Below are 13,536 nucleotides of genomic sequence, written 5' to 3' on the forward strand. Positions count from 1 at the left end.
ATTAATAAGTGGCTACTCATCTGTTCCCCAGTCCTACCCTCTCCCTGCAGCCCCCAATTTATTAAACCAGGCCTTTTCACAAGGCATGCTTGCACTCTCTTTCCCGTCTCAAAAAAAATCTCCCAGCCTGTGTTCGCATGTTTCTAATGTAACCATTAAAATGTAGCCCGAAGACAGCAATAAAAACCCTGGAACGCCTTGGTGCTTTTGTGTCTTGATCAAAGTCAATGTGTGTAATCTCGTTAAGACTGCCCTCCTTCCCCCCTCCTTTTTTATGAATTTAATGGCATACAGCAGCTGGGCTCAGTGTTTAATGCTCACCAACCTGCATTGTTCTAATTAAGGTATCTCCTTTTATTTCGGGCACAAAAGAGACTCTTGTTTTTTTAACAAGCGAGGAGCTGTGGGATAGTGTGTGTAATAATCGCTGCTGTTACCTTTCCCTGGGTATAAAGCTGGCTCCCCAGTGGGGGCGGGAGGGGGAACGGAGGGAGCCTGCGCGTGCAGCACACATGGAAAGACTTGGTTGGGGGAGAGGGGCAACATTTTTCTTCTGTTGTGCAATAAACAATTTGTTGGAGTTAATAGGAGTTGGGGCGGGCGGGTTGTGCTGGGCTTCCGGCCCCTTTTGAACATTCTGGAGATCTGCCATCCCTGCGAGTGAAAGGTCCCGTTTCTCTTGTGTGCCTGTGTTTTATGCGCGCAGCCGAGATGTAATATTAAATTAGAGTGTGCGTGTGTGAGATAGAGGGGGAGCTGTGTGTTAAGTAAGGCTCGGAGTGCCTGGGAACACTTCTAAAGCTGTGCGGGGTATTGAAGACAAGATGAAATTTGATGCTGTTGTCTGTCTGCAGAGCAGAGGAGGTGAAATGTTTTTTAAAAGGCTTAAGGTTTAAACATTTTCTAGGGTATGGTACTACAGTGACCTGAATATCTGTAATATCCTCTGACTTCTGTAGTGTCTAGGCCATTGACAAGAATTAGATCTTTATAGTGTTTAGGCTTTCTGAAAACAAAATTTCTCAACTTTTGGCTCTTGATGCCCAGGTCCAAATTATAACTGTTCTCTTTTTAAGGGAGAAAAGATATTTTTAAACCCTGACCCTACGAACGGCTGCCAGGCTCTCCGCCTTAGGTAGTTATACTAGAGCTTAATGCGTCAAACTGACTCCTAGTGCTGGGGGTGGAACATCCGCCAGAGCAGGCTCCGTCTCTCTCCCCTCTTGCTGTGTTTCGTTAACGTGAAGGCAAGGCTGAGTCACAACAGAGTGCAGGTCTGCATAGCAAAAGGAGATCCAAGAGGTGGTTTAAGAGAACAGAGATTGTGGTACTTGTCAAGCTAGCCAGCACTTCAGCACCAATAGAAGCTGTTTGGTTAGGCAGTCTTCTTCTGGGTAGCCTTGGAGAAAAGGAGAAAGCATCCCTTCATCCAGCATCAAGACACTATGAATAAATGGTTTTGTCTCCTTCCACTTGCTCCCCGAGCAGGACCAGTCTGCCCGAGGCCAATGGACCTCTCTGGTCTGGTCCAGTGGCCGCAGGTGTAAGGTGCACCATGTGTGCTGTGCACGCAGCGAGCAGCTCTGTTTCTTTAGGCACAACAGGAATGGAGACAGCGAGGGGGTTACAAGAAGTGTTGCTTAATGCCATGCCAATTCTTGCCTGGGTTCCTAGGAAATGGCATTAGCCATTTCCAGCTAGGTTTGTCTGCTGCTTTTGCATTGCTGTTTCAAACCAGACTGATGAGTTGGCTCCTATTTGCTGGTTGTCTCTGGCACTCAACACAGTGACATTTTTCATTCATCCATACCATGCCAAGGGGAGGCAGAGAGCTAGCGATAGCTTCAGGTTAAACAGCAATGGGAACACAAGCCTTGAGTGACTTTCCTGTGATCCCTTTTGGAAACCTCTGAAAACACATTCAGGTTCTTCAAAGATGGGAGAGGAAATAGCTTTGCAGCAAGGGAGACTTTGATTGGGCAGTGAAAGGCAGGGCTCATTTCCCCGCACTGCGACTGTCCTCAAGGCGGGTGTCTGTGCTAATCTGGTTGTTGGACTGTAGCCCTGCATTGCTGGGGCATGTGGGATGAATTACCCTTTGGAACAGGTTTATCTGTCTGTTCTGTGTCCCTCTCCATTAACTGAGAGAGACCATACAGTTACTTGTGGATGGGATTACTGTTTTCCTCCTCCTGGGAAAAATGTTCTAACAGTAAAGGTTGGCAATCTGCTGCAGTGCTTTGCTAGGGAGATCATGGAGCCTCTGTCCCTGGAGGTTTGTGAGAACAGGTTGGATGCGTGTCTGCCGGTGGTAATTCAGGTTGAGGTGGTCTTGCCAGGGGGATGGATTTTGGTGGCTTCTTGAAGTCCTTCTGGGCTGTGATTCTGTGATCTCCCAAATCCAGGTATCCTTCCTTCCTAAGTGGGTGAAATTAGAAGTGAAGTCAGACTGTTACTGGCCAGTGGTTGGAGCTGTTGGTGGGTGCAGATGGAGGGCAGGTTTCTTTAAGGAGGTGCAGGTTGCTGGGCCTACCCTGTGCCAGATCCAGCACTTCCTGTGTGCATTTGCTGACCTGAGGCTTGTACTTGCCTGTCTTGGGCTTATTTGAAAATGACAACTGCAAAACCAGAAGAAAATGACTTTTAAAAAGCATCATGGAACATGCTTTCAGGGGATCCAGCGATATATACATATTCTCTGCGATTGACACATTTATATCTTCGGTAGATTATGCTACTATGTTCTTAGCCTTGTAGCTTTTTCTAGGCTGTAATACCTTATACTCCGTGTGGGCTGAAGGGGTATTTTTGTAAGAAACAGTGCAGACACAGAGCAGTCCTTCTGGGTGAATCCTCAGTGTTTCCAGCAGTGTAGGGTCTTCTGAGAGCGCGACTGCATGGAGACCACTGTGCTTGATCGATCACAGTGCTCCTCTCTGCTGTGAGGTTGTCCAGGTTTTTATTAACGTATTTCAGTTTTGGCCTCCAACAACCTGTGGCAGTGAGTTCCAACGGTTAAGGAGGCTCTGTGCAAAGGGATGCTCTCCCGAATGCTTTAACCCTGTTACCTGACAGCTAGGGGTAATTGTCGGCAGTGGTGAACAGCTGCTTCTCTGGGAATTACTATTTACTGCCGCTGTGTGTGCAGGATTGGGGGCTGTCGTCTTGTTTGAGAACTGGATCTTGGAGTTCAGTGCCTCATCTGGCAGAAACCGGCTGTTGGTTTGGGTCCCTCCTGTCATCTCTCTGCCTCGATTTTCCTTCCTGTAAAATAGGCAAGCTTTGAGCCCAGCTTGACAATGGTAGTTTGTAGGTAAAGTTGCTCTGGGTGTGTTTCTTTTTTCTTCTCTTTGCCTGGTAGCATATTCTGCTTGGAAATTGCCCATTTGTAGGCCCACAGGATACCAAGAAGTGCCTAAACCCTTCCTTTTGAGTTTTCTTGCTTTAGCCAATTTATAGCAGACATCACACAATTTTTTTTTAAGAGGCAAATTTAAGACAAAATACTCCAGTCCTTCCTGGCACCATCTGAGCCCTAACGACTTCTCAACATCTCAGCTCTCGTTAATGTATTTTTCAAACTACTACCCCAAGTGATTAGCCTGTATTGTGGATCAATCACTTGCCAAATTTTAATTAAGAAAGGGGGAGAAAAAATAAACTCCATCCTGGTTCCAGTCCCTTTTCTTTGCTTTGTAACAGCCCCGGAGCAAACTTCTTGCAGCAGAGTTTTATAAACCCCTCAAAACTGGGGTTTATAATGGAAAAGCTGAGGTGGCCTTTACTCTAGCACACGCAGCTATAACACATCAAGGCTTTTCCATGAAGCTATGATGAAAGGAGCAGAAGGACCTGGAAAAAAAGAAAGAAAGAAAGAAATGGCCGACAGGTGGGACTTATTATTCCACAGCATTTTTATTTCAAGGGAAAAGTTTAGTAACCCCAGCTGGCAGGTGAGCAGTGGGGGAGCAAACGCTTTTTCATTGTGCCTGTGCCAGCATGTGCGTGTGTACATGCTTATGTGCCTTTATACAAGAGAGGAGAGTTTAAATGCTAGTGCCAATAAATGTTGTACACCTACGCAGAAAAGTCAGATGTAAGGAACAAGGTTCTAAGCAATTTTAATCTAAAAAGAAAAAATCAGGAGTTAGTTCTGAATTTGACACACATGCTGATGTATACAGAGGATGACAGTTTTATTTTAAAACAGGAAAAAAAGAAAAAGGCTTCCCCAGGGGTCCAAAGTCATTATTTTGGCTTGATCTATTTAATACCAAACATAAATACAAGGGAGACCCAGAGGCCTGAGCCTTGGTGCGCCACGTGGAGTCAGCCTGCTTGGCATTCAGGCCAGGCTGCTGAACGTGCCTAAAACCGCATTGTCCCCTCTGACGTACCCGAATTTCAGGGCCCTCCTCCTGCACACAGGTGAAACAACATCCACCACTGTCGTAAATGAATCTGCAGTCAGTCATAAATCGTAGCAGGGCCCTTCTCCTAGTGGGAACTAGTCACTGGCCTCCCTGATCCAGGCGCTGTGTGTGCTGTGGCTAGTGTTTGTGTGCTGGTGCAGGCAGCAGCGCTCTGCCCAGGTGCCTGCAGCATAGGGATACTGGGAAGGAAAGACTGAGGGCCAGAGCAGCTGAAGTAACCTGCTCCTGGAGAGGCACCAGGGTTTTTCTCGTGCTTTGGTGGCTGTATGATCTGAATTTCTCAGCTGTTTCTTGTTCCCTGTGCCAGACTTTGCCAGGACTGTTCACTTGGATTAGATTTCAAGTCAAGTAGATTTTGCAGAAAGTATCAAAATGTGCCTGGATTCTGCCTTCTGGCATGGTCAAGCACTCAGCCCAGACTGCCTCTGTGCAGCTCTCAGCCTTAGATGGGCAGGGTGGATCCCCCTGAAGGTATCAGCATGAGGTGCAGAAAGCACATCTCTGGGACTGAGATTCCAAGGCCTGCTTAAAGCTGGAGCATAAATCCACCCATCTTCCCTTTCCCCATGGTTTGAAGTAATTGCATGCCAGACCTTTTTTGGCTGCAGAGAAAAGGGCAAAGCTGCAGTCAGTTTAATCAGGTTTGTGCCACCATCCTTGTGGGTCGAGTGTGGAGAACTGCTGCTGAGAGCAAGGGCCTGCGCAGCATGTGGAGATCCCTGGGCAGGGTGACTTTCCAGAGAACCTGTCCTTCTGAGGTTCCCCACATTATGCTGTCTGATCTGTGTTAGCAAGGTTACCCTGGAGAAAAGGAGTGCACACATCTGCTTACAGCTGTCTCAGGCCATCTCCAAATCCCAGAATGGGGTTCGAGTTGCAAGTCAGTGAGATGGCAGCAGTTGAGGTTTGCTTCTGACAAAATTGAACTAAAGGGAGAAGTTCAGTGCTCCTCCCCACCCGTCAACAGCCAGACATCTCCACCAACTTCAGCAGGGCTAGAGGAAGGTAGCTGCTGAAGTGCTTTTCAGCATTGCACAGGAGCACTGAGGGATAGAGAGGGGCATGGTTTAAGTGGCAGCAAGCACTTTTTTTCATACTTCCCTGCTAGACTGAGGGCAGGATGAGGCATCTGATGTGTTAGGAGACTGGTGCTGCAGAAGGTACCTCTCTCCAGTGTGTTGTCCAGAGAGGCAGGAGCTCTGAGTACTCAGGTGAACACTTTGCTGCCACTGGCCAACAAGCTGTACCTGTTGTGGGAAGGAGAGCATGGACACAGATGCATGTTGTTGGTCACATGTGGAACGCCTTAAAGTCCCTGTGCACGCTTACTTCTGCTTGTCAAGGCACACAGGAAAGCCCAATTGGGGCCACTGCCAACTGCTGCCCCTCTGACAGCGTGCTGTGTGTGAATTTCTCAGCACCTCCATGCCACTTCCCTTGAGACCCTCCAGCAACAAAGATGATGCCAAGAGGCCAGCCAGATGCAACAGGTGCCTCTGAGGACCAGGAGATTGCAAAGCGGTGCAGGCCTGAGCAGGAACTCAATTGAAACATGATGTTTCACCACATTTGCATCCAAATAAGTGAGTCTTCTTGGCAGTGCTGCCAAATAGTCCAACCCACAGTGGCTCTAAATGTGGCAGAAGGGGCAAATCTTTACGTTTTTCACTCCTACTTACAGGAGTCACTGCAAGAAGCTTGCTTTTTACAAGGACACACAGGGTAAGAGCTTGCTCTTTTCTGAGGCTGGAGATCCAAAGTTCTAGTCTTGAGTGTAAATGAAGAGGCACGTTATAGACAGACTCTTTTAGAGTGCAGCACAGTCATTCTTCGGTTTGATCAGGTCTTTGAGCTGCTTTTTTCAGTTCTGGTTTGTGCTTGCATTTCCCAGAATCTAACATGCCTGTGTCCATGCTGTGAAGACCAGTGCATGGGGCTTTTCAGTGCATTGCACAGGCACAGTGAGGTAGTCCCTGCCCCAAAATGCTTAAAGCCTAAGTAGATGCAATTGTTAAGAGTGGAGATAAGGTACATCCCAGAGTGCCAGAAATACATGCCCACAGTCACCAGTGCCAGAGCTAGACACAACATCCAGATCACCAGTGGTCTGTCCCATTGCCAGTCTGCACCTCGTACTCTGAGAGTGATGTGTCCAAGATGTCTTGGGCGTCTATTTATGTGTTTCATTCACCTCTAGGCCAACAGGCCTTTGTGTGTGGCTGTTTTAGATCTCAAATGCAAGTGTCTGTGGTTGACACGTGCATCAGGGCAGTTGCTCAGCCACCAGCAGCAAAGGGAGTCAGCCTGACTGGAACCTGATTGCTCAGAAATGCGAAGCTCGGGAAGCAGCAAGTGTCTGCCAGGAGGAACTTGCATTGGGATTTGGGGCTTGTCTGTGTGGGCTTTTCAGTGACACTCAAGACTGCAGAGCAAACTTGACTTGGACCTCTTTGGAGCTGCATCCCTGCATATAGGATACATACCTGCACTAGTGTAAATTGTGTGTACCTGGGACTCTCTCCTCCATGTTCTCCCTGTGCAGGCATGGTCACAGCAGAGCGGACCCTCATGGTTTTGTAAGCAGCAGTGCCAGCTCCCCTGCTAGGGGTTTTCCTGACCTGTGGGTGGCACTACTCAGAGCCGCGTGGCAAGACATGATCCTGCCCTGCCACTCAGTTTATGTCATGTAACATGCCGCGCTCGCTGCTGCTCAGGGGAGAGCAGCAGCATCACTGAACTGAGCTGCTTCAGTTCTGTCTGCAAGCCCCGCGCAAGCTGGCAGGCTCTTACATGGCATGTTGCTCCTGTGTCAGCTCGCTTCTGGCCCTGCTGAGCACTGGGCCTTAGCTGCTGGAAAGACTTGTCTCACAGCCGTGAGTAAAACTCGGGGCGCGCAGACAGCGCCTGTGCTCGGTTCTGCGCAGCAGGAGGCTGTGCTGAGGCGGTGGTGGTGTTGGAAGCCAAGGCATCCCCATTTCCTGCGCTGCTGGTGCTGTGGACAGGAGGCTGCCTCGCAGCAGAGCCATCGTTCTGTCATTTTTGCCATCAGCTGTCTGTCACATCTGCCAATCTAATGATGACCGGCTTAGGCTGACCCTGATTCTGAGGCTTATTAACGCCCTCTTGCTGTCAGGCTCGGTGACAGATGGCACATCAGCCATTGTTTTATTTCATGTAGCGTTCGTGTCGGTCTCCCGTTGCTTCACCTGGGCTCAGGGTTTGCTGGTTTCAGTTCGCCTTGGTGGAACAGGCAGACCTGTCTCCATGGCAGGTCCATGAACTGGGGCAGCGCCGGCAGGCTGGGATGGGACAGGCCATGGATTTTCTTCCTGCCAGGAGCTCCAGGGCTTTCACAGGACGACCAAGGCGGTCCCTCAGCATGCTGCCCTGAATGGGATGGTCCCCCCGGCCATGAGGCCCTCTCTGATCATGTGCCCGCTCTTGGCATTTGTCCAACCACACTGTGAGCCACTTCGGTCACCCCAGCTGGAAACTTTGCTGGGTTTGTTTTCTGCCTGTTTAGTGACCTGAACTGGCTCACCAAGGGGTGCCGATGAGCAAGGGGAGTGGAAAGGAGCCAATCTGCCTGGCAGCTGGCGATCACAGCTTAGCGCAATGAGGCTGATCCATCCACAGAGACTCCTCTCCGCAGAGATGCTGAGCTCGGAGAAGGGTCTCGGTCCCGAGCCTCAGCTCTCAGCTGGGAGCCTGCCTGGCCTCCTCATGCTGGGGCCCGGTGATGGGGACCTGCTGCTGTTACCGGGGTGGAATGAGGAACTCGGGGGCTGAGAAGAAATGAGTCTGGGCTTGGCTGCCCCTTCTCCGAGCCTGGACCTGCTGCTGGGAGGGCATTGCCCTGCCGCCTGCAGGGCCCTGCATGGAGGGGAAGGGGGCTGGCCTTGCTTTCCTGCTCCTCTGCTTCCTTGGCAGGGATGCCAGGCTGAGAGAGAGGTCCGTGTGGGTTGCCCTCCTTTGCTGTGCGTTGTTCTCATGCTGTTTGTCTCATCTGCTGCTTGCAGGGTGCCAAGAAGCTCTGTCCCCAGTGTAACACCATCACGTCTCCCGGAGACCTTCGGCGCATCTACTTATGAAGGACCCAGCGGGAGGGCGGAACCCGGCTACTCGGCTCAGCTCATCACACCACGGGGGAAAAGAACGACAGCAACAAAAAAAAAGACGTTTTAAAATTTAAAAAACAAAGACCCAGAGACTCCAGATGTGGACTTGAGGATATAGGAGCAGTGGGGAGCCTCGGCTCCCAGGTCCCGCGTGTTGAGACCTCCTTCAGCATCTGCAGCGGGCAAAACCAAACCCTTCGTTGTGAAGCCCCCTTTTTTAAAACCAGTGTTCCCCATCGACCCATTCCCTGGAGCTGGCTTTGCATTGCGGATGGCTCACAAGCCCTCCTTTGGACTGTGTTATTGACCACTCTGACCCCAGGAGACTGGGGAAGGGACCCTTGACAGAAAGATGTTAAATAACCTGTAACTTGTGTTCTTTGTTCAGTTTTTTGTTTGTTTTTTTTGTTTTGGTTTTTGGTTTGGTTTGGTTTCGTTTTTTTGTGGTGTTCTAGTGATAAAAAAAAAGGTTTAAAGAAAAAAAACCACACCCAGGCAGAAATGAAGCACATGTAATATAGATTATATATGTTTACAATGTTGTGTATAAATGGGATAGACTCAAACATTACATACTAATAAGTTTCCCTTTCTTTTTTTTGGGTTGTATTTTTTTTAAAGAAGAAAAAAAATGAGCAGAGAACATTAAACCCATATTTTTCTTGGTTCAGCAAAGTTTTGGCATTAAAGTCATTAGTTTAAAAAAGTATATATATACATATATATAATATAAATGGTTTAATGTTCTGTGGTGTATATTTCCTCATTCAAATATGAAGTTAACAGCTTTTAGTAATGGCTGTAGCATTGCCCATAACTTACAGAACTTATGGGGAGTAGAGGAGGTGGATTTTTGTCATTAGTTGTAGCTAATGGGGCTATTTATAATAGAATCGTTATCCCCAGAAAGACACGGCTTTTAACTCCTCGCCAGGGGATGGGGCAGGGGGAGGAGGCCTGGCTCAGCCACTTTTGCCTTTTCCAGGTGGGGAAGGGGCAAACGGCAAGGAACCGCAAGGAAACGGCCTGGCCGAGCGCTGCCCTCTCCCCCGGCGGGGACGCGCTGCTCAAAGTTGGGACTAACCCGCTTGTGTCTTCTCGAAGGCTGCGGCCGCACAGCCCGTCCTCGCCCCAGCCGCGCGGCAGCCAGCCCCTGCCTCGCTCCGCTCTCCTGCTGCTGGACTTTGTTGGCCGGGGCCGAGCTGCCCCTGGCAGTTTTCCCAGCCATCGCCACCGTCGCTGCACTGCACCACAGCACTCCCCAGCGCAGAGCGGCTCGGCCAGCCCTTCCTGCGCTGCATTCCTGCAGCTCCCCGCTCACCCAGGCCTGCCTTCTGCAAAAGAGCAGGAAAGAGGGTTTGGCACACGGGCAGAGCCGAGCCAGCCCCTTCTCCCCTTCCCCACAGCATCCTGCCTCGGCCCATGCAGGCCAGGGCTTGCCGGGCAGAGCAAGCGGGCTGGGGCCAGCAGGAACACCTGGTTCCTGGAGGGTCCCACATCCCTAGCTTCGTCCCCAGCGATCGCGTGTGCTTGTCCATATCCCCCCTATCCTCAGCCTTAACCAAAGCTGCCATGTGGCCTGTTTTTTTTTTTTATTTTCAGGACCTAGGACACAGAGCTGTTGATGGTTTCCCAAGGTGAGCGTGCCCCCTGCATGCAGGCGCCCCAGCCGCGCGAGTCTGCACGGTGCCCTGTCCTGGCGCCGGGGCTCGCTGGGGCACCCGCTGTGCCGGGCAGCCTCCGGGCAGCCGCGGGGTGCTAGCTCCCTACAGCAGGAAGATGAGAAGGGGGGAACACATCTCCCCTTGCTCCCACAGGGTCATTCGAAGCAGATCCCACGCTAGGAGCACCATGTGGCAGGGCAAGGGGCATTTTAAGGTGGCTTGGAGGCTGCAGGACGTATTCTTTGCTGGATTTGCTGGGGCGTTTCGGGAGGAGGGGCAGCTTGGGAGGCAGGCTGTCTCGTACACCATCCCTGTGCCTCTGCCATGTGCCTGATGCTTTTTCCAGAGAGCAGCTGTATTCCTCAGTGCCCCCCGAGTGATTTCAAAAGGATCCCACTGCACCCTGAAGAAAAGCAAAAGGAGGGAGCTGTATTTTATTATCATCTTGGCAAAAGTCTGCAATGCTTAACTGACAGTTTCCAGGTCTCCAAGCTCTTAGCAGTGTGGTGGTTGCAGCCTTCCCTGCTTGGGGGCACCCAGGAGCCTGGGACCTTCCTGCAAAGCTCCCGGGACCCAGAGGACGCTGAGCCACGGCAGTGGGGTCCAGCCTGCCCTGGTGAGGCTGCGAGCAGAGGAAAAGGCTGCAACCAGCCGTGCTCCCCTTGCCCGGTCCTCGGGCCGGGAGCACTTAGACAGGGGAAAGGCAGGCACGCAAAATGGGCTCTGAGCTTTTGAAGTGGAATAAGTTTGTGGCAAGGCATGGCAGGGCTGCGAGCACAACCCGAGCAGTGGTGCCGGGGTCGCAGCGGTGCATTTGGGAGGCTGCCGTGGGCTGTCCTGAAAGGCAGCGGAGGGAAAGGGGGCGAAGGCAGGTCCCCCAGCCCCAGCCCTTCTTCGGAAATAGGCCCCGGGAGCCAGGATTGCTGGCGTAGGTTGTGGACCAACCGTGTGCTCTATGTACGTATGTGTAAAACCATATGTAACTAGTCATTGTTTCTTTGTTTCTTTTTTTTTTTCTTTTTTTTTTTTTTAATTGTAAAGCCATTCCCTGTTTTCAAGGGGGAGGCTGGGGAGAGTGGCGGCTCATCGCTGGCTGCCGCAGGAGCCAGCTGCATTTCGGAACAGGCACCAGCCGCATCCTCTCTTCTGCAGTGAGTTTAAACCATTGAAAAAAAAAATGAAATCGGAGTTACCTATCTTTGCCCAAAGAATCCCAGTTGCACAAAGCGCTATTCCGGTGTGTCGATGATTGTGTGTCAGTGTATATTATACAAAGAGGTACTTGTCACTCCCGTTTGTAAACTACATTTGACATTAATTAAACAAGTATAAATCTTCTTGGGCCCTCCCGCCTCCTCTGTGTCTCCTTTCGCAGGCGCGTGGCATCCGTGCGGCTCCCCTACACCCGCGCTGCGGCCGGACGGGGAGGTCATCTTTGGGAGCGAATTCCCTGTGATAAAAACTGTATCGGGCCATTAAAAAAAAAAAGAAAGAAAGAAAAAAAAAAAGAGAAAAAAGAAAAAAAAAGAAAGAAAAAAGAAAAAAGAAAAAAAAGAAAGAAAAAAGAAAAAAGAAAGCAGTGAGCGCGGGGGGGGCTGCACGCCCCGGGGACCGCAGCTGGGCTCGGCGGGGTGGGTGGCTGCTGACATCTCCTGGCAGCTGCGGCGTGGAGCAAGGCTGGCCCACAGCACCCCGAACCCCCCCATGCAGGGCGTGGAGGCCAGGGGGGTGTCTCTGACAGGCCACGACCAGCCCAGATTTGGGGCCGTGACGAGGCTGCAGGGCGGTGGATGGACCGGCACCCCGAGGGCAGCTCCGGGCCCTGCCGCCGGCACAGCAGCAGGGCAGGCAGCGCTCAGGGGCTGCGGGGGGCTCAGGTTTGCCCGCCGCCCCACTAATGAAGTCGGAGCAGCTGCATTATTTCGCCGTCCCCCTGGCGGTGCGGGGGCGGGGGGGGGAGGTGGCACCCAGCCCCAACAGATCTATACATCCTGCATTAGGGGCCGCTGGCGCGGTGTAGGGTTACCCGCGGCGGGACCGCGGGCCGGAGGTCGGGCCCCCCTGGCCCAGGGCAGGCCATGCTGGCGCTGACACTTTCGGTTTACAAACATTTTGCAGACGGGTCGATGGGGGCACCCCCCCGCCCCCCCCGCCTCAGCTGGGTGCCCCCAGGGATGGGTGCTGGGGGGGAGAGCCTCAGCTGGGGGGGCACAGCCAGAACGCCTGGGCCCTCTTTCCAGCTGCTTCGACATGGCTGGCGGACAGCAGGGTTTGGCCGCTTTGTGCCAAAAGGGCAAAAAACTTCTTTTTTGAGCACAGAAAACCACCTCCCGCCCAGCCTGAGCCCCTTGCGGGATCACCAGGCTCCAGGACCCGGCGCTTTCGAGCCCCCAGCACTTTCAAGCCCCCACCAAGCAACGCCATGCCACAGCCCTGGCCAGACGGCTGCGGAGGGGGTCCTGGGCCCAGAGGAGGCCTGAGGCCGGGATGAGGGGCTGGCAACTCTCCCTTCCCCTCTCTCCCCCAGCCCACAGCGGGCTGCTAATATTTTATTTAAAATATCTTTAGGAAGCGGAGGGCTGTGATGTATAGAATGTATTGAGAAAATGCTAATGTGTAATAGCGTGTGTCAGGGGCCTCGTTCATCACCCCGCACCGCCTTCTGGGGGATCCATATCTAATTAACAGTAATGAATGAGGGAGCCCACCTAATGACAGCCAGCCAGTTTGTTATGGAAATGAGGCAATCCCATTAGGCAAAACACTTAATTAAACAAACCGCTCAGAGTGGACGCCGGGGCAGGATGGGCCACTGGCCCCCAAAGGGGGCCCCCCCCAAAGGGGCCAGTCCTGGGCCATCCCAGTACCCCCTAAGCAGGGCTCTCACACCACCAATCCGCGGCACGAGAGCTGCTGTTGCCCCATGGCACCACGCACCCACGTCGATCACCACAGCCCCCCTGCCGCGGGGCTGCTGCGGGTCAGGGCCAGCCCCATGGCGCGTCCCTCTGCCCCCAGGGTGCTCCGGGTCCGGGGGTGGCATCCGCGCCTGGCTGGCCGTGCCGTGCCCCAGCTGCCGTGCGGGCCCCGCAGGGACGCGGGCAGCCCCGAGAGAGGCGGCAGGCACGTGGCGGCGGCTCGATTCGCATGCACATCACAGCTGGGCCGTCACCGCCGCCCGACGCGGGCGCCCCGCACTCGCTCATCGATGCGCGCAGAGGCAGCAGAGGCCAAACACAGATTTCCAATCAAATGTGTGTACTTGGCTCCTGCTCTATTGACACTGAAGCAAGAAGGGCTCAAGGTTAATTCCTTATCAAT

At 52.4% G+C, this 13,536-nt stretch overlaps 1 protein-coding gene across 4 annotated transcripts in view; it reads left to right on the plus strand.

Moving 5' to 3' along the window:
• RNF220 (ring finger protein 220) overlaps positions 1–11,552 on the plus strand; it is a 236,285-nt gene extending 224,733 nt beyond the window's left edge. For all 4 annotated transcript variants that reach the window (XM_064516113.1, XM_064516112.1, XM_064516114.1 and 1 more), the window contains one exon: positions 8,453–11,552. In XM_064516113.1, coding sequence (XP_064372183.1) covers positions 8,453–8,524 — 72 coding nt within the window. In that variant the 3' untranslated portion in view covers positions 8,525–11,552. The remainder of the gene's footprint in view (positions 1–8,452) is intronic.
• Positions 11,553–13,536: the final 1,984 nt, after the last annotated feature.

The sequence above is a fragment of the Dromaius novaehollandiae genome, chromosome 8 (genome assembly GCF_036370855.1).
Source record: "Dromaius novaehollandiae isolate bDroNov1 chromosome 8, bDroNov1.hap1, whole genome shotgun sequence".
Classification (NCBI taxonomy): Eukaryota; Metazoa; Chordata; class Aves; order Casuariiformes; family Dromaiidae; genus Dromaius; species Dromaius novaehollandiae.